The sequence below is a fragment of the Antennarius striatus genome, chromosome 20 (assembly GCF_040054535.1).
Source record: "Antennarius striatus isolate MH-2024 chromosome 20, ASM4005453v1, whole genome shotgun sequence".
In the NCBI taxonomy this organism is placed as follows: domain Eukaryota; kingdom Metazoa; phylum Chordata; class Actinopteri; order Lophiiformes; family Antennariidae; genus Antennarius; species Antennarius striatus.
Genome location: NC_090795.1, coordinates 7342217 through 7365884, shown reverse-complemented (window position 1 = coordinate 7365884; position 23668 = coordinate 7342217). Strand labels below are relative to the sequence as shown.

General features: G+C 40.5%; 3 protein-coding genes across 4 annotated transcripts; 1 reads left to right on the top strand and 2 right to left on the bottom strand.

Moving 5' to 3' along the window:
- Positions 1-1495: 1495 nt before the first annotated feature.
- On the top strand, positions 1496-13996 carry mybl1 (v-myb avian myeloblastosis viral oncogene homolog-like 1). Its single transcript, XM_068304181.1, has 15 exons — positions 1496-1735; positions 4449-4548; positions 6325-6396; positions 6637-6729; positions 7426-7646; positions 7734-7935; positions 8020-8091; positions 9252-9467; positions 9577-9939; positions 10007-10146; positions 10235-10349; positions 10450-10566; positions 10724-10828; positions 11064-11255; positions 11349-13996. Exons 1-15 carry the CDS (start codon positions 1713-1715, stop codon positions 11472-11474), a joined length of 2157 nt encoding a protein of 718 aa, XP_068160282.1. The 5' UTR covers positions 1496-1712; the 3' UTR covers positions 11475-13996.
- Positions 13997-16008: 2012 nt separating this feature from the next.
- LOC137587745 (SH3 domain-containing kinase-binding protein 1-like) lies at positions 16009-20068 on the bottom strand. Of its 2 annotated transcripts, none has more exons than XM_068304358.1 (6): positions 20000-20068; positions 19548-19737; positions 19248-19279; positions 18468-18632; positions 17787-17875; positions 16009-17133 (listed from the first exon to the last, which is right to left on the bottom strand). In XM_068304358.1, exons 2-6 carry the CDS (start codon positions 19612-19614, stop codon positions 16878-16880), a joined length of 609 nt encoding a protein of 202 aa, XP_068160459.1. In that variant the 5' UTR covers positions 19615-19737; positions 20000-20068; the 3' UTR covers positions 16009-16877. The 2 variants fall into 2 exon arrangements, with proteins under 2 accessions (XP_068160459.1, XP_068160458.1); XM_068304357.1 differs by having other exon boundaries at positions 16027-17133; positions 17787-17899.
- A 1465-nt stretch (positions 20069-21533) lies between these two features.
- On the bottom strand, positions 21534-23311 carry rrs1 (ribosome biogenesis regulator 1 homolog). The gene has a single exon (XM_068304114.1). It carries the CDS (start codon positions 23289-23291, stop codon positions 22239-22241), a length of 1053 nt encoding a protein of 350 aa, XP_068160215.1. The 5' UTR covers positions 23292-23311; the 3' UTR covers positions 21534-22238.
- Between the last annotated feature and the right edge of the window lie 357 nt (positions 23312-23668).

Sequence of the window (23668 nt, the reverse complement as noted above, 5' to 3'; positions counted from 1 at the left end):
GCATTATTTAGCCTAGATCTTTTGTCATTTCAAAGGACATAAACTACATTGATTTGACTGTGAAAATCTATAGACAGATAGATAGATAGATAGATAGATAGATAGATAGATAGATAGATAGATAGATAGATAGATAGATAGATAGATAGATAGATAGATAGATAGATAGATAGATAGATAGTTCAGCTTTTCCCTTCAGGGGTCGCCACAGCAAATCATTATTTTCGAACAACAGTGTGTGTGTATGTGTGTGTGTGTGTGTGTGTGTGTGTGTGTGTGTGTGTGTGTGTATGTGTGTGTGTATGTGTGTGTGTGTGTGTGTGTGTGTGTGTGTGTGTGTGTGTGTGTGTGTGTGTGCTTTTAGATTGAAAGGTCCAGAGACTTTTTTTCCGGTTTTGTTGTAGTTATTTTTAAAAAACTGCTTTAGCACTTACGGATGGCGCACGAGATATCAAACAGATAAACACTGCCACCTACAGGCAGAAAGCAAAAGTCTTGTTGGGTCCAAATTGATAAAGAAATACAGATATCACAGACAATTATAATACTATAATGTCTTCACTCTTAGGTTTCATTATCATACAAAATCTAAATTTTCATTAAATTAAATATTAGTGACAAACACGATGAAGATATTATGATATACTATACGTATTTGAACCGCTATGTGTGATGATAATTAACATGGACCAAGATTTTGTCCACAAGGTGTCAGGATAATACAATTTGAAGTGATGGACTACTGTACTGTGGATATGGAAAATCTGCCTGTCAAGTCGAAAAGGACATCAGTGCAATCCACGTCATTTTTAATATATGACACTGTTATTATGCATTGTAAGCTTCAGGCCCTTGATCTTCTCACATACAATGCAGATATTATTTATCACTCAACAACCTTGTTTCCATATAATACATGGGTTCACAATGAAGTTATCGAATTTAGAGCCTTTGAAAGAACAGTTTTATGTTATTAATCCACAATGCAAAAGCAACGTCTGATTTTCTGTGGTTTAATTGTCAGTAATTTTTTTTTACATTACTTTTGTCAGCTATACTGTATATTACTTTTTCTCAACAGTGGAGAGCAATGGTTATCTTAACTTCCTACTTCTACTGAAATTGCGTGGCAGGGATAACCCTGAACCTGACTCACAAACTGCCTCCTCCCGGTCCATGTCGAGACACTATCGCTAAATACAGAAATACTTTCCGCAGTAGATACATTACGACATCCGGATACATTTTTTCTACCCTATCAGATTCGTTTACGGACACAGCCCCATAATGGACCAATCACAAGCGAGGCCGCCTGAGCAGATGGGCGGGCTCGAGAATCGGCGGGATGGACAAAAATCATACCGTCAGACACAGACACAGACTAGTAAGGCAGAAACAGCGAGGCTAGCGAGTAATGAAAGAACAATATCGGTCTCCTGTGTTAGAAAGGGTTTTATACTGTAATTTTTACTTACAGAAACAAACAAACAGAAGAGAACACATTGACATTCGTCATTGGAAAGATGAATAAGACTTGAACGAGGAGGACGTGATGTTAGAGACATCACACTATGTCAGCTGAATAGTCTCATATTATACGAGCGATGACTGAGAGCGATTTCTATGGATAAACATCTGTTAATGTGGAATTTTATAAAGCTGCCAAACACAGGTTCGTATTTGAATAAGATCCAACCACCCGACGGAGTGTCATGGACAACGTGAAAGCGCACAGGTGGGTGTCAGCAATAACAATTTAATGCTTTTTCATCATCCATATTTCCTCAGTTATCGGTGTTTCAAAGCTTCTCCAGTAAAACAGCATATGTTTTGGTATCAATGTACAGATAAGGCATTCACCATTCACTGCATCAACTTTCATTTTTGACGTCATGCTCGTTTCACGTGCACCTGCGTAGTTTTATTCCAACAAGATCCATCTCCGAAGTAAATTTTAGTAATTTCCAGAGTGGAACTTTTACATCCAGAAATGTGTTTTTTAAGTACTGGTTTATTCCAAAAGCTGTGTAATACAGACTGTATAATGGCTGTCTGCATTATTATGCAAGGGAGGCGCGCAGCCTATTGTCACACCGCAGCATCCTTGAATACACATCCCTTAAAGGTCAGTCAGATTATTTGCAATAATAGGTTATTTCATTCATTAGATTAGGGTTCTGATCTGATTAAAATATGAAACATAAAGAGCACAAACCGATTGTTTTTTGTTTTCCAACACTTGTTATCGTTTTGGTGTTTTTAGAACAATCTGTCCAAATATGAGTAAAAAAAAGAGAGTTCCCTAAAACGTGCGTAAAAAGCTTCCATGGAAAAAAATATATTCCACCATCCTGCTAAATTATAATGAACTAGATAGATTCTTATATATTGTCATCGTCCAACAGCAGCAAGGCATAACAACTTCCATGTTAAAAACACACAAATAGGGTTGAATTATTTTAGGAATTGATCAACATAATAATTACAAACAATTTTTATCATTTCACAAGCTTCCAAGCCAACTTTGCAAATTTTTTTTATTCCTGCTCATGAAACCTAAGCATTTGCTGATGTTCTCATTTCTATCTACTGTATCAGCACATGCTTTGGGGGATGGAAAATGTTTATTAATGGACTGTGGAAATTAATATTGGGTTTTTACGTACGCTGTTTCTGATTTATGTTAAAAACAAATGTAATGATGAAAAAAACCTTTTTTTGTTTGACATTAATGTTGAAATCTCAGTCAACTGTTTACATCTGCATACAAATCCTTTGTTTATTATTTCTTTCTACTTTTTTTAGTGCATTGGTGTTAGCTGGAAGATGTTCAACATAAGGCAGGGTAGAGGGAGGGGGTGTGTGCAGCAAAGGCTCTGGGTTGGAATGGAGCCCAGGCTGCTGTGGGCAGGAGTCACTGTTAATACATGGCGATGGGAGCTACCCTGTATATTACAACATCCTGTTTATGATGATGAATTATTACTAATGCAGCAATCTGAGTTTCTGACCCAATGGAGAGAATTTGTTTTGTGGGCTTTCAGTAACATTTCATTTTTATATTTTTCCTGTTTATAGATGGTCAAGAATTTTATTACACAAAGCACGGGTTATATAAGCCTACCTGTTTTTTAAAATTTTGAAATGGACCGTTATGGCTTCGACATTCCTTTGCCCGCACTCCAGTGCACTACCTCATCTGTCTCAGTGACACACACACACACACACACACACACACACACACACACACACACACACACACACACACACACACACACACACACACACACACACACACACACACACACACACACACACACACACACACACACTCACTCACTCACTCACACACACACACACACACACACACACACACATACACACACACACACACCTCTAGAGGTGAAAGAGCCTGTTGATGTGGGATCGTCCTCCGGCCCCCTCACTCCCCTCCATCGTGGTCCAAACTCATTTTCCCCACTTTCCTTTGCTCTGGTGAGGGAATCAGGCCATGCCAAGTGACTGTGTTCAAATTTCCACACTGAAGGTCTTTCATACAGTCTGATACAAGACCCAAGAAAAGCACTCTTACCTCTTGTACTCATTTGATCGTTAAGTTCTGCTTTATAGTGACAGCTCTTAGGAAGGGCTAACTTAATTTGTCCTCCATTTATTAAAGGCTTCTCTTCGACCACAAAGAAAGAGTTACCTAGCGGCGATTTTTTATGGGAACACAGGAGTACAGTGCTACGCTACCTGCCAACTTCTTGTGTCAACAGACAGGAATTTTGTGTTCTTGCATGCAGTATGAACACAAGATGTTTCTGCCTTTCCTTTTTGTAATGGCCATATTTCTCCAAAGCTGATGGTTCTCTAAACATCTGAACTATATTGCATTTGTGTGTCATTATCATGAAGTGTTTGTCAATAGCCTGACGAACCATTTGTTACTCATTCCTTATATATTTTTTATCATTCCATGTTTAGTCTTCCATTTTGTTTGTCAAAGTCAGTGCTACAGTCTTGTTTTAGTTTTTGAATTTTCCTTCAGATTCAGTGGATCATCGATATCTTTGAATTTTCTTTCCTCTCTTGCTTATTTTGGTTGTGAACTGTATAAAATAGAACTCATCCATAACCTGGACATATTTCTGATGACCTAGATCACAAATGTTATTTGTTCAAATAAAAGAAATCTATGTAAAGCTGGGTTTTTATTTGCAATATTGCTTTTGGGCAATGAAGCTCCTTAAGTAGTAGAAGTCTTTGTATGTTTTCATTTGCATAGCTTACACGTAAACAATAGAAAGAAAGGTAACAATGCCTGTGCCTGGATTTAGGACTTTTCATGCAATAACAAGTTCCAAAAGCTGACTTTCATGAAGAACATGTCTGGCAGCATTTTGCCTGTGTTTTACCCTGTTTATTATTTATTTGTGCATTTTTAGCAATGATGAGGAAGAAGAACTGCACTCCACAGACCCAGACAGTAAAGAGAAGAGCAAGGATAAAAAGACTTTGTGCAAAATAAAATGGTCCAGAGATGAGGTAAGCTGAAGTGAGCACTGGACTCCAGGTAGTTAGTACTGTGATGTACTGTACTGGACTATATTGTACTGGACAGGACTATACTGTACTGGGCTGGACTATACAGTACTGCTCTGCACTGTACTGCATGATATTTCAAACATGCAAATCAAATCTATGACTTCATTACCGGATCATTTGGACTTTGATGAAGTGATGCAGAGCATACCTAGAAGTGAGAGAGTTGTCATTGGTGCAGACTTCAACGGACATGTTGGTGCAGGAAACAGAGGTGATGAGGAGGTGATGGGCAGATTTGGTATCCAGAAGAGGAATGCAGAAGGACAGACGGTGATTGACTTTTCAAAATGGATGGAAATGGCGATAGTGAATACTTTCTTCCAGAAGAGACAGGAACATAGGGTGACCTATAAGAGTCGAGGTAGGAGCACACAAGTAGACTACATCTTGTGTAGACGGTGTAATCTGAAGGAGATCAGTGACTGCAAAGTAGTGGTAGACGAGAGTGTCGCCAAACAGCATAGGATGGTGGTGTGCCAGAGGGAGCTTCATTGTGTTTTTGTAGATCTGGAGAAAGTTTATGACAGGGTGCCCAGAGAGGAACTGTGGTATTGTATGAGGAAGTCTGGAGTGGCAGAGAAGTATGTTAGAGCGGTGCAGGACATGTATGAGGACTGTAAGACAGTGGTGAGGTGTGCTGTAGGTGTGAATGAGGAGTTCAAGGTGGAGGTGGGACTACATCAGGGATCAGCTCTGAGCCCCATCTTGTTCGCTATGGTGATGGACAGGCTGACAGATGAGATTAGACAGGACTATGATGTTTGCAGATGACATTGTGATCTGTAGTGAGAGCAGGGAACAGGTGGGGGAGAAGCTAGAGGGTGGAGGTTTTTCCTGGAAAAGAGAGGAATGAAGGTTAGCTGCAGTAAGACAGAGTACATGTGTGTGAATGAGAGGGACCCAAGTGGAAGAGTGAGGTTACAGAGAGAAGAGATCAAGAAGGTGGAGGATTTTATGTACTCAGGGTCAACAGTCCAGAGCAATGGAGAGTGTGGAAAAGAGGTGAAGAAGCATGTACAGGCAGGATGGAATGGGTGGAGAAAAGTGCGTGTGATGTGTGATAGAAGAGTTTCAGATAAAATGAAAGGAAAGGTGTACAAAGCTTTTGTGCAACAAGCGATGTTGTTTGGTCTAGAGACAGTGTCACTGAGGAAAAGACAGGAGACAGAGCTGGAGGTAGCAGAGATGAAGATGCTGAGGTTCTCTTTGGGAGTGACCAGGAAGGATAGGATCAGGAATGAGTACATCAGAGGGACAGCTCATGTTAGAGGTTTTGGAGATAAAGTCAGAGAGGCCAGACTGAGATGGTTTGGACATGTCCAGAGGAGAGATAGGGAATATATTGGTAGAAGGATGCTGAGTTTTGAACTGCCAGGCAGGAGGCCTAGAGGAAGACCAAAGAGGAGGTTTATAGATGTAGTGAAAGAGGACATGAAGGTAGCTGGTGTGAGAGAGGATAATGCAGAAGACAGGGTTAGATGGAGGCAACTGATTCGCTGTGGCGACCCCTGAAGGGAAAAGCTGAAAGGAGAAGACTGATATTTGCATGTCTGTTCTTGCCGATAGGAACATGCTAGAGTGAACTGTCCATGTCCGTATAATCAAGTGTATCACAGTATATGCAGTAGTATGATGTATTGACAGGGGGACAGTATTAATACTGACAGTTCGTCAGTGGACTAGTAATCTCAGTCTATTTCATTCCCCTTTTCTCAGGATGAAAAACTGAAAAAACTTGTAGATCAACATGGAACCGACAGCTGGAAATCAATAGCTAACTTTTTTCCAGTAAGTATGTCATGTAATATGTTGAGTGGAGAAATAATAGTCGTAAAACTCCTAAGTCACTTACATTTAGGAATCTGTCAAGTCATTTAGTAGTTAATATCACTCCCCAAAAGGATGTGGCTAACAGGTCAGGTAGGTCAAAGGGGCAGTGTGAGATGTTGATGTTGTCTAGTGTAGGTGTTACTGTTAGAGAGTGGTGAGGCGTAATGAGGTGTCAAGCTTCGTGTGATTCTGTCATAGGGGAGGACAGATGGGCAGTGTCAGCACCGCTGGCAGAAGGTGCTCAACCCTGAGCTGGTGAAAGGACCCTGGACAAAGGAAGAGGATCAAAAGGTAAGAGGAGATGGGAGTTTCCTTTTCTGGATAGTAACAGGGATGATAAAAACGGTAAGTGATAGGGGAGAAAGCAGGAACCTATTGAGCTCAATGAAAGAACTCAAAACAAACACAAATGTCACACTATCCAGTGCATGTTTTACCTGAGGACAAACAAGATAATACACACACACAAGCTCTCTTTCTGCAAAAACGCTTTTCTACCTTGCAGAATAAATAAAACATTATGAAAAACAGCCTTTCCAAACCGTTAGCCTCGAGCCAAGACTAGAACATTATCATCATCCCCAGCTCTAACGTTGCTAAACTGGATCAACAATTCTATCAGAATGTCATGAATGGCGTTTCATTCCTCCAACATCTTGGCGTCATAACAGAGGTGCAGGCCTATCAGTAACAGACAGAGCTGATGAGATCATAACATTTTTCAGCCTTGACAGAAGCAGCCAAACACAGAATGAGGCTGCTGCTGCAGTCAAAGCTCTCCAAAGACTGCCTCTGTAGTTAGCTATGAGTGGGGCATGTAGAAAGACATGATTTCCCTGTTTATACAATTTCCCTGTTCATCCACTCACTCCCACCTTTCAGAAAATCAAAAGATGGAGAACACAACCAGGACTTGTAGATGTGATTAGATCATAACCTTTGGATTAAGAAATAAACACTGTCCAATAAAATAAAATATTTGTGCAGGTTATCGATCTGGTACACAAATACGGCCCCAAGCGTTGGTCGGTGATTGCAAAGCACCTTCAGGGGAGGATTGGAAAGCAGTGCCGAGAACGGTGGCACAACCACCTCAACCCTGAGGTGAAGAAGTCTTCATGGACTCAAGAAGAGGACAGAATCATCTACGAGGCCCACAAGCGGCTCGGCAACCGCTGGGCAGAGATCTCTAAGCTTCTTCCTGGACGGTAACATGATCTTAAGTCTACATTGCATACAGTACATACTCCATTTTCAGTCAGGATTGAAGTAAATTCTATCTTGATGCCCAACAGCACAGACAACTCCATCAAGAACCACTGGAACTCCACCATGAGGAGGAAGGTGGAGCATGAAGGGTACCTGCAAGATGGCTGCAAGAGTTTCACCTCTTCTGACAAAGGAGTGAAGAGACGCCACCACAGACCGTGTCCTCCAACTCCAGCCGAGCCCCAGCACTGTGACCACAGTCCTCTGCCCATACCAGGATCCAACCAGGTTCACTTCCTGTCTGGACTCACCCCAACGTCTTCTTGATTCCCTGTTGTTCTGTCTACTGAAGTGTGATCTTCTGAATTTTAGATGGGGGGATATCCATATGATCCACACAGTGGACTCATGGACACACTTCACGATAATTCAGCCTTCATATCGGTGAGCATTCATATTATATTTTCAGTTTGAAAGACTGGTCATGTTCTTTATCGTGATTGTTAACTCTGCACTTCAGATCTTACACTTCCTGTTACTCTCACCGAACACTCAAAAATGGATCTAAGGGACTAAATGTCAAATGCTCCCATAAATATTTCGTGTATGAATCTGTTTTTTGTCTGTTTTTCTTATCCTTTTCCTTTCTTCCTGTTCTCTTCACCTCCTCCTTGACATCTGTTTATTTCAGCCATCCTGCCTGGATGATCCCGACAGGGAACAAAGAATTAAGGAGCTTGAGCTGCTGCTTATGTCAGCAGAGAATGAAGTCCATCGACAAGTGCAGTGCAGAGGTTCACGTGTAAGAACACACCCCAAGTGTGTGTTTGCATACTTAGTCAGCATAGCCTGCGTGTGTTTGCATCATGCATACACTGTAAAAAGTACGTAATCTTTTGCAATATTAAATATTCTATTTAATCAAAACTGAGTCTTAAAATCAAGTCAAATTGAGATAAAGGTTGAATAGTGTGAATTTTCTTGAGCCAAGTGTTTTCACTTGCTATTAGAAAATTCCTAGATTCTATTTCATTTGAGCACATTCATTTTTTTAATGAAAGATTTCAAGACTTCAGGCTGAATTACTTTTTGCAGTGTCTACATGTGAAAACAAGAAAGGCACACATGTAGGTGTGCCAGTAGCCTGATTTGCTGTAGTGTTGCTATAGTAGGCCTAACTGCCTTCCCCATCTTGCCGCTCATTCAAACCAGCCTGAAGCTGTGCTTGGTCGCCGCCCTCCCATGACATCATTCCAAACAGAAACCCACTGTTCCATTCCTCCAGCCCTCATCCCCATGCCCACGCTCAGCCAACAGTTTGAAACAAGCACTCGCCTCTCTCTTCCTTTACTGTTCTCTGTCTCCCCAACATTGTTTTTACATCAATCCATTCATGTGACGTATCACATTTGCTCATAGTCATTGACTGGATTTTTTAATGGTGAGGACTGGTTTGATGTGTTGTAGTTTAGACAATTCTCTGGTCACAAAATGGATAAAATTTAATAAACCATCTCCCAGTTTTACCCAACATCTGCCAATCTGATGCCACAGAATCAGATCAGAGAGAACTAACACCTGTGTGTGTCATCCTGCCCTCTCAGCGTGTGGAGCAGTACTCAGAATGGTCCAGCAGCATTGCAGATGACATCTTGACCACAAGAAGCAACAGTCTGGAGAAGCAGGTGGAACGAAGGTCCTGGCTTCCACCTCAGCTTCAAGTCTCCCCCAGCAAGTTCTTGGCTGTAGAGGCCAGCACTGTGCTCTCCACCCTACAGACCATACCGGAGTTTGCAGAGACCATGGAGCTCATTGATTCAGTGAGTGATAGAAAGAGAGCAAAAAAACAACACGTAGTTCAGACTGAATTTGTTCCAAAAAAGTCTTGAATGTATTAGAGACCTGCTGTAGATGTGTTTTGCTCTGCAGGACCCTTCCTCATGGAGCGACATGGCCAGTTATGAGCTGTCAGGGATGGCAACGCCACCGAGGCCAAACCAGGGAGGCTACGCCAGTCACCTGCAAGAGAGGACAGTGGATTCAATGAGCTACACGGTCAACTCTCCAACTGGTCACCATAAGAACTGTGCTCTATTTGGTTTTGGAGGGGACACCTCCCTGACTCCCATCAACTCTTCCAAACCCTCCAAGGCATCCATTGGGAGGAAAAGGAGAAGAGAGAGGGGAGAACCATCTCCTTTGTGTGAAAGAACATGCTCTTCTTTCTTGGAAAATATCTCAAATTCTCCTAAGAAAACACCCACGAAAAGAAATCTGGTAAAAGAAATAAAGGTAAAGGAAATCTGTTTTCACACCCTTATCCCCACCTCCACTTCACTAATTCTGTTTGCTCTCTTAGCTCTGTAACATATCAGGGGAGGAACATCTGAATCTGGATAACCCCGCCCTCACCTCAACGCCTGTGTGTGGACAAAGATGTCTCCTCAACACGCCACTTCAAAAAGAAACCACGCCCAAACACCAGAAAGAGAATGATGGGTACATAAATGTATAAAGTAATCATCATCATTTATTAGTTTGTTTTGTCAAAGCAGAAATTTGACAGAATTTTCTGTCAACTTTTTAGTTTGCGAACCCCAAAAGTCCGTAAAACTGTCGTGTTATCAACGCCAAGAACCCCGACTCCCTTCAAGAAAGCATTAGCTGCCCAGGAGAAAATGCATGGGCCACTAAAGATGGAGGTAAGAGCTCAAATGTGGTTATACATTGCCACAATTATACTTTGTTTCTTTATTTTCTACAGCATGCAGCTGGATGATTTTGTGTGTTTGCATTTTTCAGCCACAGCCTTTGGCCTTTCTTGAAGAAGACATTCGAGAGGTTCTGAAGCAGGAAACTGGAGCGGACATCTTTAACCGAGCAGATGTTCAGCCGGACTACAGAGTATGGAAACATAATGTATGCGTGGCAAGTTTTCATTCATAGCTTTAATATTCTAACTAATTCTCATTTATGTGAAGAAATAAACGTTTACACATTTAAACCTTTATGGCTGGACACGAGATGAAACAGAACCATTTACTGGTATTTTTATCTTGGTGTCTTTCAATTCCAGATTGATGGTCCAGCCAGGAAGGTGCGTAAGTCTCTTGTGTTGGACCCCTGGGGAAAAGACAACCTAAACATCCAGTTATTCCAAGAGCAGCTCAACAACACACAAGTGAGTCATGATGCTGGTTTGAAATCATTGGTTTTTGAGAGGATGTGGTCCAGACTGATTTTGACCATGATAAACAAACTATAGGACAGAAAAATACTTTTTTTTTTTGTTAAATAGGCATCTGTTTGGTCTTTCAAATACTTTACATAGTTTTTATTTACTTTTATTCAACTCAGTATTACCATTTCCTGTGTTCTTAATACATCTGTTCTATTTATTGATGCTAACGTTGAAGATATCAGATGAAAGTCTACTAACGGACTCTTCACTAACCACCCTAACCATGAAGCAAGAGGAGTGTAGCCATTCTTTGACTTCTGCTGAGAAGGAGCCGTCATTAGTCCCCGCCCATCCTCAGCGGGTCACTAGCCCCCAGAACAACAAGCTCCTCGCCGCCGACAAAGCCTGTCAACACACCTCTGTACAGGTACGTGAGCTTCATATATATCTGGAGTTGAAACGATGAAATGTTCTGTAATGGCTGAGCTGTTTCAGAGCTCACTGGTGTCACTGATTGCAGGTGAGCGAGTGGGAAGCAGTGGTTTATGGGAAGACGGAGGACCAGCTGATCATGACGGAACAAGCCCGTCAGTATCTGAACCCTTATTCGTCATCTGGCTCTACCTCAAGGGCCCTTGTGCTTTAAAGCTGTCCCGACACTACCATGCCCGTCCAACAACTGACACCTCGTCTGACTCCTGTTAGAGACAATCCAGTGAAGAAAAACTATTTTATTTTTATTTTTGAAGCAGAAATGCACTGCCAACAATGCAGCCAACACTCTGGCTTAGTTTCCGTTTCTGTGTCACTGCCCAAACTATATTTTCCTATGAATACACACAACATTAATACTTTTTGTACAGATATTAAAAGGCTAGAATTATTTTCTGCACTAGTCAGTAATGTTTAAACATCCTGCACGTACGGTAGGCTGTAGGCATAGCATTAATGAATAGCAGTGGCTGCTTGACTTTTATATTTTTAATATATTCTTAAAACGAGAAAGACATTTAATAATGAATGCTACAACTCACTGTGTATCTCCCTCGGTTTGTTTTACCCAGATATTGCTGTCATCTGTTAAAAACTAAGTACATGCAGCTTTTTATTGATACTCATCTATTTTCAAAATCAAGCCAAAACTTTCAACAAGACACACACATAATACATCAAGATTTGGGGGAAAAAAGAGGGAAAAATGCATTTTCATGTTCGTTTGTGACAGCAATGTGCACTGCTGAGTATTTATCCATGCTGATGTGATATTTTTGAGGATGGAGATGAGAGGATGTCAGTATTACACTACTGAGTTGACTTTGCTGCTGAGAAGAAGCAGTGATTCGAAGGGCAAATTGGATAGTGCTTTTAACAACACCTCTCTATGGCTATAATGTCTATCCAGATGTCGGTTGAATGTATTTCATTGCAATGTACAAGTATGAGAACCTCAGAAATGGAAAGGGTACCTAAATACTTATTTCTTTTTTTTTTATTTATTATCTGACAGCTCTTAAGCTTAGATATTAATATAAATTGGACATCATGAGTTTAACTTTACTGAAAAAACAGCCTAAAAATCTTTTCTTGTTCTCAAGAATTCTTTCTGACTCCTTTTCCACCAACTTGGAATGGGCTCTGTTTAAGTTCATTCACCTTAATTTGAGCATTTTGACCGAAAATTAATAAGTTTTCAAAAACCAAAAAGTTGGTTCCAGGCTAAAACCAAAAACCATGTTGACAGCAACGGACATTTCACGTTCTACAGGATGGACACTTCATCTCCTACAGTCTTTTACATGTTCTTATCATTAATTGTTAGTCCATGTTTCTTATTTGGATAAAGCCAATAAAAGCAATGTGCCATCTTGCAGCTGCTTTTTATCTATCAACAAGGTTCTCAGATTCTTTGGTGGAAAAGGAGTATCCATGGTCACCATGTCTGTAATCAGTGCGTGACATTTTGATGCTGACCAGTTTTTATATCAGTGTTCCACAAAAACATTTGGATTTACTCATTATATGAAGGCTGTAAGTTTTATTTATTTAATTTCTACTAATTTATTTATTTCTTATAAAAATTTAATAGATATTATTGAAGAATTTTATTGTCCTCTCAAAATCAGGATTGGACTCATTACTGCAAGTTCGAAGAACACACTGCTAATAATCTGATGTAATTTCTTTTCCTGACCAATACCTAAACTAATCATTGTGTAGCTGCATCTTTGTCCATTTAACAGGTAGATACAATACATTTTCCCCTTTGATGCAGATGTGTTCTTCAGTTAGGTAGCAGGATTCCATCTCCGACCTCTAATTATAGACAAATTGCACTTTTTTACTCATTATTTTATTTTCATTGTTTGTTCATTTTGAAAATGTAGCTCTTATTTTGATTTCTTTTGGGTTGTGTGTGTGTATGTGTCGTCTCCACATTCTTATTAGTGCTGATTTTAAGATTTGCTACTTGATTTCAACATGTTTTATTGTCTTATTCTGCTGCAGAAATGTTTGCATAAATACAGTCCAGAATGGCCTTAAACACAGTTGACTCCAAGTATAGCTAATAGATATAGTCCAGAACTTGTCCTTGCATCAGCCTGTCAGTAACCAGTCAGCATACCCTGCGTGATCTTGTTGAAAGATATAATCATCTTATAATCTAGTGAAAAAACACTTCAGCAATAAATGGTCTTTGTATTACTGGCATTAGTGAATCAAGTAATAGTTATAATCTGGATTATCCTGCATTAAGCATAGAGTGACAATAAGAAGGGAATCTTGTCAAACAGATCAAGTGGAAAGATCACAACTCTGAGCAGACTAACGTCTACAAGAGGTTTAGATCTGAATCTGGTATTTGAGACTAATCTGTATATAATTGTATTTTATGTCCTGTGTGTTGGTTTGACTTGTGTTTGTACATTCCATTTGTTTAGTTCAGGTTAATGTGTTTGTATGTTAACATGTGGCCATGTAACATAGGTTTTGAGTGAATTAAGTACATATACAGGATAGTGTCACACCTCTTTAGTCATGCACAAGCAATACACAATAGTCTGGACTTTGCGTTAACCGATGAGCCGAACTACAGATATAACACTTTCGTAGCATTTGCAGCTAAAACTATAATCAATGTACCATAGAAATCCTGCCAACTGTCTATGTAACCATGTACTTAATTTGGAAAAATAAATGCATATGTTGCATAACATCTGCGGCATTTCACACGTGTCTACATTATACTGTGGAGCTTTTCTCTCTTGCCAAATGTCCCTTGCTCTAATTACTTTTGGTTGCATGTTTTTTTCCCCCCACATGATAAAGATTTCTGAAGATCCTTTAGTTTTTCACAGCAGGCATGGCAACCCCCTGAGTTCTTGCCAAAAACAGATTTATTTGAAAGCCATTTTCCTGTGGAGACAGAAAAATCCAAATCCTGCATCTTTACTCTTATTTGTCACTTTTCCCCAGGTGGAGTTGACAGTCTTGCAGGTGGATTGCTTAATTTACAACTGATGGAGTGGTTTTAGCTGAAACTCCTGTCATGTGTGCTTGCATATATTCTGGGATGCTGTCAACTTGGCCTGGGGTCCAGGGACATGAGCCCCCTCTATCAGAACAAGAGGCCTCTCCACAGGGTCAGCTGCTGGCCCTAAAGGGGCCCACTCACCCATGACTTAATGCCCCTGGACTCCTTTGTCCTGGGGCCTGTTGGCTTTTACAGCCCCGTACAATCATTTGCCCCCAAATGAAGGAAGGCAAAAAAAAACAAAACAAAAACGTGACGACTTACCTCATGCTAAAGGAGGGGCAGCGCACACGCGTATAAACAAACCCCATAAACACACAGGCGCCACATGCACACCATGTCCACTCAATCAATCTGTCCTCCCTTTCCTCTCGTTCTGTACAAGAGGGTCTTTTGTTCTTGTTTGACCCTCACCAAGAGTTAAAGATGTCAGAGACCTTATGTCTCTTAATTGCTTTTTGGCAGCAGCCCCCAAACCTTTAGCTACATGCATATATTTAAAGTATATTGACTTATTGACATGTGAACTTATACCTGTTGTGCACATACTAGATATGTTGTATGAAAAAGCTGCTATTGTGACATTTATTACATTTAAATTATATTTCCCAACATTTTATTTGCTTCCGATTTTCTTATCTGTGTGTTAATGGATTAGATTGTGTTTATTTTTATGACTATCTTCTACAGTGAAGATGTGAAGAAACCCACAATGCCCTCTTCCTCTGAGCACACACCCAAAATCAAGCGCACTACCTCACACATATACAGTTTGTCTTTGTGTATGCTAGACAGCAGATGGCAGCCCATTATTGAGCCGACAGAGCAGTCATCTGGCAGGCACCCTGTTACCCCTCCTCCCCTTCCCCCCTCCCAGAAACACCCAGAACTACACAGAAAACACAGGGCATGTTTAGGCGGGAGAATCTACAACCCTGTGCGTGCTAAAATTGGACTTTCCGGCATTTATATTTATATATATTTCCACTGACTTGTTTCAATGCAACGTGAGGTAAGGCAGCCTCCTAAAGGGAGCAATAAGTAAGATTCAAGTCAACATTGAAATAGCATAGTTTTTTTTTTGCACAGATATATTTCAATATTTTTACCTGCACTTAAAAGCTAAAATTATGCCATAGTATATATATATATATATATATATATATATATATATATATATATATATATATATATATATATTTAATATTAAAATATGTATTTACTATACTTGGTGATTGAAATTTTATACAACTCACAAATTGAAGACAAGCATGCTATGGTTGAAAGTGTGTCATAAACTGCAGAGATAAGCCGTATCAGTAACAACAGAGGAAAGACCCAGTCCGTTTCCCCTCTCACAAATCAGATTTTGCTCAGAGGCCCGATGGGCCTTTGTAACATTTACACCCTTCCAGTGCAAGACATGCTGCCCAAACACTGGCCCCAGATTGACTGCCTCCTACAGCCTTTATCACAAAGGATTATACAACAGTGAATATAAAATGTTGGGGGAGGAGGAGGCTTGTGTTTCCCCATGGAGGTCAAGGCCAAAGTTAGGATTAGGTTTGTTTTTTGTGTCCTCTGGAAGGAGGTAATCTACAGCCCACCCCATAGAGATCCTGCTATGGAGACATGCTGGGAGGCACCACAGAAGAAGACTATGTGTAACATCTAAGAGCTGGTTTAGTGTTGCCAGGGAAACTGGTACAATCCCTTGTGCTTTGGCAGGCTTTCAGCAGGCTTCAATCACACTTCCTTTTGCTAGAGAAAGGTTTATTCCCCCCACCAGTACTGATAAATAAGAAGGAGGCCCAGTTTGTTAACAGGAAAATGATCAGGAACTGAGATATAACAAAATACACTGAGGCATGTTTCCATGGAAATCAAAAGATGTTGGCCTGTAAGGGTTTACTGGGTTTACAATCCTTATAATAATTGCATATTGAGCAGCTAAATATATACATACATACATTTCTACAGATTAACGTGCATAGATGAAATAAAGTCCAATTAATTGTGGGGGGAAAAAAACAAGCAGACAATATAAATAAAATTTCTAACTGAATTTGTTAGACCTAGAATTATCCAGAAGAAGCTGTATTTGATCACTCATTGCTTTTTATTACACAATTGACTGTAGTAATTGTAAAGCTATATTTTGTCATGCCATACTAAAAAATAGAGTAGAAAACCGCAGCTGCTCGGTTCTCTGTACATTCAAACTCTCAGGTTGTTTCACACATGGCCACACACATACCACAGTGATGTCACATTGGGCATCAGAAGCAGTGGATCAAACACCCTCTGTGACATCACTGATCCATGTTTATGCACTCATCATCCAACACTGTGCAGTTAGAAATGAAGGAAAACTAAGAAAAGATTATTTCACATTGTGTACGTGCTCCGAAAGGATAATAAACACCCTCCTTTATATTTCTGAAGTTCATCCAACGATCTTCTCAGTTCTACCAAAGTGAACTCAGCTCTTCCACGTGGGACGCTGATGAGGGCCTCTTAGTCGCCCTCAAAGGCCTCGTTGGTGGCTCCCTGGCATTCAGTCTTTTTCCGGCACTTTGACAAAATCCTGTGGAGCAGACCTGGGGATCTGTGTGCCTGAGGCTGGGAGGCCATGGGCTGAGGAGCACGGATCTGGGGCCTCCACACCAGGAAGGGGCCTTCATTTACTGCTTGGGCCCCATCCAGCCCCACTTCTCCTCCACCTCCTCCTACTCCTCTGCTCCCCCTCCTGAGGGCCTGCAGAATGTGTCCACTGGGGGACAAAGAGGAAATAACAAACACAAAGGCCCTGTTTATTCCTCATGACCCAAATTCCACCACTAGTAGACAAGACAGGCATGGACCTGTACAGAGGCCTCTATGTTGAGCGTGTGGTTATTCAGGTTCCTGAGCAAAGTTCAGCAGCAGGCTGTCATAAAAAATGCCTTCCGACACATGATGATTTTTTTTTGTGTGTGACACTGAATTACTTGTACTGATACATAATTCCATAATTTATAATACATCATTTATATTTTACAATTTTATATTTTTGATAAATATTAACCAAAGATTCCAGCTGAGCTGCCAAACATATCCTCATGTCCTGAAATGAAGAACAACAGTCTCTGCTTTGGCCTTAATGAGATGCGGCGCAGTGAGAGGGAATTGACTTGTGTGTGTGTGTGTGTGTGTGAGGGGGGGGGTTAGTAATCAGCATGCTTTGTCAACTAATGAGGGACGAGGAGGGCCACCTGTTCAGGGTCGCTGCTTGGAGAACAGTGGGACGGGTTTTGGGGTTGGGGGATGTGTTGGGGTTCAGTGATGGAACAGCTGCTGGGTGTTTGTGGGGTGTGTGTGCATGCACTTGTTGACGGGGATGTGTGTTGCTGTTGTAGTGGCTGCTGCAATGGTTTGTACACTTACTTTCCAGGTCTACTGCGTGCACCTGGATTATCGCAGGCTGAGCTCCTCAGAGACAAACTCCTCCGTAGGGCTTTTGGAGGTAAATTCACCTGAGAAGAGGAACCCATCAAGCTCTGAGTAAAAACGCACAGCAAAAAGAAAAGTTAAAAAAGGCAAAAATGAAGCCAAAACATTAAATCAGGTTTCATCTTTTACACTATAAAGTGATTTAGTAAATTTCCATCAAGCTGTGAAATGAAACACGTGACTGATATGAAATTGAAGACATTTAGCATTTCCCATAATGCACCTCATTTCCATACTCCGGAAAGCTTATTTGCATAAAATCTTGCAAATCCTGTTTCTCATACAATTGTCAAATATTCTATATTTTCAGACAAAAGCAGAAATGATCTGGATATATTTTTATAGTTATAAAGCAACATTAGGTCAACTCATGGAGGACTCCTCCAAAGGAGCAATTTTAACATCAATATGTGCAAAATTGGTGGTAATGAATTCGTTAAAACCCTCATTGTTCACAGCAAGAGGCTGATTGCATTTCTGTGGTTTTTTAAAACAAGCTCTGTTGTGTGAATAGTGGAAAAGAACATCATCCAGTCTGCCTGGTGATGTTAAGCAGCCGCAGCAACACGGTCTAGTAACACTGCATCGCTGATCTCATTCAGGCAGCCAACCAACCTGGCTCAGCTCCATCACACAGGAGGCGGGGAAGTATCCCCGCTGGCCGTCCTGCAGCCGCCCAAACCACCTCTCCTCATGTTTGGACAGCACCATGATGACATCACCTGCAGACAGCTCCAGCTCATCTGGCCAGTGAGGCCTGTAGCTGTGCACCACTACCATCTAAAGGACACGAGGAGAGTTACGGCATCTGCTTTCCCTTCGCTCTGCAAGATGGGCTTAATTCATTTCAGGCTTGGATTACAACCCTATAGCCGTGCTGACAGAAGCTCTGGGCACTGTCTCTGTAGTCTACGGGTCAGACTGGGTGAATGGAAAGGATTACGTGTCAAGACTCAGAGATTAACGGCTATGCAGTGAAATAGAAACCCTAAATCTGGGTGTACTCTTCATTATCTGTTCCTCTAATTATAGTGCATTTTTGTCAGAGGACTTGGACAAATTAAACACACAATAGAACCACAAGATACTGAATAAATTTAAAAAACACCACTGTCAATCTATCTATCTATCTATCTATCTATCTATCTATCTATCTATCTATCTATCTATCTATCTATCTATCTATCTATCTATCTATCTATCTATCTATCTATCTATCTATCTATCTATCTATCTATCTATCTATATCTATATCTATATATATATATATATATATATATAACATTTATTTTGGTTCATATTCCTGCAGTTTATGATCGTGAAATAATCTGCATCTTGTGATAAATTTTATTGTATTTTGGATGATATATATCAAAATGAGGGTATTTAACTTGCCTTCTCAGCTTCTGCTCTGTATCGATATCTTCCTGTTGACCAATGACAGAGAGACTGACTCAGCAAAAATTTTTGTTTTGTGATTAAACACTGCTGCATATGCAAAACAAGTGGTTAATTAAATATTTGTCCAAACACATGTCTATAACCTAGAGCATATAAACAATCCACAGGGAGACAAACAAAGAATCTGCCTCATCCTTTATGGATCCTCTGACATTAATATGCCCTCCTGCTGTCACTGACAATGCATGCAATGCAACGCTACGGCACAATCACTGCAGACATGATTGCACTCACCTTGTGGAGCAAGAACAGTGGTGAAGACCTCAAAGTGTTCATTGCTGTGCATGTAGATGTGCTGCATCTTGTAGATCTGACGCTTGTGCAGCAGACTGAAGCTCCTGCAGTCTCTCTGCACTAGCTTTAAATGAATGCAGCTGACTAATACACTGCAACACTGACTGGAGCGGGACACCGGCAACACATCCTACAACACATAAGCACACACTGCACCAGACTAGGAACAAATAACATGTTTACTTATGGCTGAAAAGGGTGATTTATAAAACTAGTAGCTGAGTTCTTTTTTGTTTTCTAGATTAATTTCACCACCATCTGTTTTAAGTACATTCATGTCAGAAATCATGCCTGACCACCTCATCTTCCTGCCAGTGCCTTTTGTTGTTTGACCATCTGTCCATGTCCAGGAGAACTAGTCACTCCACGCTGATCAGAATTCATAATGTTACCTCTTTAAGAATGCTTCATTGATTCAGGGTTATCGACCACGTCCTATTTCCAGTGATCTGTGTGAGCAGAGACAAAGATGAATGAGCTCGGGACGGGGCAGTGAACAGCTCAACAGATGGGTGGATGACGTCGTTGTGACGACCAATCCCATGCAGCTACTGGCTGGTCTCTTCTGCCAATAGAGAAATGACACAAATACAAAATAATGACTTTCGCATTTTATATATGTCATGGAATAATTCTGAGATTAATGGAGAATATTATGTGTTCGCATCTTTGCAATTCATTGTTAAAGTTGATCAGAAAGCAAAGCTGCAGAGATTGGCCTGATAGTTTTTGACGCCATTGACATTTATAGTTACAATACACAGTCCATATATTCATGCAGCTGGACTGCAGGGTCTCATTATGGCGTAGTTCACACTCTTCACTGTTTGAACTTGATTCTGCTGGTTTGTTTTATGGAAATTGAGACATATTTGCTCTCTCTCTGGGTTTAAAGTGTATCTCTGTGGCTTTGAATAGCCAACAACTGGATCAATGTGTTAAATTCAATCACTCCCTTCCTGCTGTTTTCACTAATATATGCAAGCTTTAGTTTCTTTCTTTTACATTGAAGTTTTGCTAATATGTTTAGAATTCAAATGCCTCAAGCAACTAAAAGCTAATTACATAAAACAATGTCTTAAAGTACTGTATACAACAGCAACGCACTTGATTTAATTTTAAATTATAACACAAAAGTCTTTTGTGAAATGTATTTGATCATTTTAAATTTAGGCCTGTAATTTCTTGTGTTGCAGTAAAAATAAATAATTCATGTCCTGAGGGAAATTCAGATGTATATTGGGCTTGTGTACAATCAATACAGACAACAAGATTAGAAAATGTGTGCATTTTGTCCCGGCTCAACCTAATAGAACTTCCAGTTCAGTCAGGAGTCTGCGGATTAGTTTGAAGAGGAGAAATTAATGGCCTGACTCTTGAGCAGCTATAAATGGATAGACAGCTAAGTGACCTCATTATCTTTGGCGTCAGCAGGAAATCACCCAATTGGTTGGCATCACCTGACTCTGAGACTATAGCAGTTTGCATTTCTATGGGGAAGAAAAAGCAGTTACAGTTGAGTTAAATGCTCATTGTAAATATCTTCTCATAATTGCTTGTTTTTGTACTTGTTTTTTTTCTTGTTTTGTATTTATAGTTACTTTATACTTGAACCTTTTGCACAGTTGTCGAATAATTTTTCTGTACACTTGTGTACAGTATAATGACATTAAAGGTGTGCTATTCTATTGTATTTATCAATGATAGACGTGGAGGAAGTGGGAACAACAGCATTCCAGTATAGACAGGATTGACAGTATCCTCACTACTCTTAAGGCTAATCAGAAAAACCCTTACATGATCAAGAATAAAAGCAAAGCAACCATCTGAGGTTTACTTCTACGCAGCAGAAAAATTCAGATTCTAATCTGAATTAAAAATAGAATTTTAATAGTTTACAAATTGTATTATTCACTGTACAGGTAAATAATTCTATGTCAGTAAGTGTCAAACATTAGTGCAGATTTTATTTCAGTCATTTGACATTTATTACAAACTTTTGTTTTTGCTTTCTTTGCATACCGTTTCATGCTGCTCGGTTTTAATGTCAACGGAGGAGATTCTCAATCTTTGCATGACTTCCAGTTAAAACTGAGTTGTTCTTCCTAGACTTCTCTACACACATATTGATCAGTATCTCGATCACATGAATGATACCCAAAGCACAATAGTGGCAGAAGAAAAGCAGACTTTTTTTTTTACAGGAAAGACAAACTAACCAGGGATGCGAATTACGTTTAAATGAAGATGTACAAAACACACAGCATTCACTTGGTTAAGTCTTTCACAAGATGTATGGCAGAAGACATTTTCTTTTAAATGAGGAATCTTTGTGGAACTGACTACTACAAAATGAACTAATATGTAGTATATGCTCATTGTTTTTCTATGAAGCTGTACATTTTCTTTTCATACAATCAAATCAAAAATATGTTATAACATTTTACAGATGATATATTTCATTCGAACATGAAACCTCACAAAGTCGGGCTGCATTTTTATTATTTTCCATTTATAATAATATAATCCTGGTCCATCTCAGGGGGGACCTCTACCCACTTGTTCCATCCATCAGTCCAGTCCAGTGAGTCTGAAGGCCCAGCCGTATCGGATTCAGGAGGTTTAATACCCTCAGTGTTTCCCAGGTTTGCCTCTTCTCTTCCCTCCACCAGCTTTACCTCCTTTTCCTTTCCCACCCTTCCCTTTGCCTTTTCCAGACACATTCCCTTTCCCAGACATGTTGCCTTTGCGTCTTTTACTCCCCGCTCCCCTCTTGTGTTTGGCAGAAGCCTCCTCCCGGTCCTCCTCTCTCATCTGTTTGTTGACAGCCTTGGTGATGTCCAACTTTGGTTTCTTACCGTCCATGGTTTTTAGAAGCTCAAGCTGCTTCTGTCTCTCGTTGGAAAAGTCACCGATGAGGGGTTCGAACTTCCTCTTCTTGCCCGTGTTCTTTGGGGGTTTCTCTTTAGGCAGGCGGTCCTGGAACCGCCCCATGGATGCTGTGGAGGTTTTGGCCACACTGGCAGCTCTGGCCAGGTCGCCTTTGGACTGCTGGGCTGTGGGTGTGAGCCCCATCCCGGGTACTTTAGCCTTTTGCGCTCTGGCGATGTTTTTCAGCCTGTTGAACTCGTTCTTGGCGACTCTCTCCTTCTTGGCTTTGATGCGCTTGCCGAACTGGTCCTCGTTCGGGTCAGCGTTCTCGGGCACCTCGATCAGCCACTCCTTGGTGTCGTCTTTGGCCCTCTTGTACCCCCAACGCCTCCTCCACTCCTTCGCGTTTTCATCCCAAACCAAGTTGGTTTTCTTCTTCTTCTGGATTCCCTTCAGCTTGGCGAACTCTTCCCATTTCGTAGGAGGTTTGGCCTTTGGAGGCGGCTTCTCTCTGGGCAGCGGTGTCGCCGGTTCTGGTAGTTTGACGACTATTGCCTCCTCAACCCTCTCCGATGGCTGTTTCCAGATTTCGTTGATGAGCAGCTGCGCGTTTTCGCGAGCTAACGACCGCAGGAAGTCGTCTTTCTTCTGCCGTCTGAAGTCCCCGGACTCGATGCGGTTTTTGTCAAAAGCTAGCAGGTTACCGAGGTCAAACTCCAGATCGAGCTCTTTCTGGACGGAGATGCTTTTCAGTTTTTCTGCTTCTTCTTGTTCAGCTTTAGCTAACAACGCTTCAACAATACACGCGGCCATATTGCTCCGTGTCGTCTGTTTCCCACGTGCGAAAGAGGAAAACACACAAAATACTACTTCCGGGTCGAATCCAGCTAGCGCAGTTTCACCTTTGGTCACAAGATGGCGACATTGTTACATTTAATTTTTTCTGTTTCGTCATTTGTAAATTTTTTAAAATTGTTTTTATTTTCTGTTTTGTCATTTGTAATTTATTCAGTTCAACGTTTTAATAATTTTGCATCTGTTCATGGTTTATTGTTAATAATAATAAGGATGATATATTATTATTATTATTATTGTTATGATTATTATGATGATTATTATTATTAATAATAATAATAATAATATAAATAAATAAATGAATAATAAAAATAACAGACCAAGGCGCACCATTG

Excerpts from the sequence above, each read along its gene's own strand:
- mybl1 (XM_068304181.1), top strand. The coding sequence starts at position 1,713 with ATGGACAACGTGAAAGCGCACAG. Across the intron at positions 9,468-9,576 it reads CCATGGAGCTCATTGATTCA|GACCCTTCCTCATGGAGCGA; the intron begins GTGAGTGATAGA and ends TTTGCTCTGCAG. Across the intron at positions 10,147-10,234 it reads CACCAGAAAGAGAATGATGG|TTTGCGAACCCCAAAAGTCC; the intron begins GTACATAAATGT and ends TCAACTTTTTAG.
- rrs1 (XM_068304114.1), bottom strand. The coding sequence starts at position 23,291 with ATGGCCGCGTGTATTGTTGAAGCGTTGTTAGCTAAAGCTGAACAAGAA.
- LOC137587745 (XM_068304357.1), bottom strand. The coding sequence starts at position 19,614 with ATGCAGCACATCTACATGCACAGCAATGAACACTTTGAGGTCTTCACC. Across the intron at positions 19,280-19,547 it reads CACTGTTCTTGCTCCACAAG|GAAGATATCGATACAGAGCA; the intron begins GTGAGTGCAATC and ends ATTGGTCAACAG. Across the intron at positions 18,633-19,247 it reads ACAGAGCAGAAGCTGAGAAG|ATGGTAGTGGTGCACAGCTA; the intron begins GCAAGTTAAATA and ends CGTGTCCTTTAG.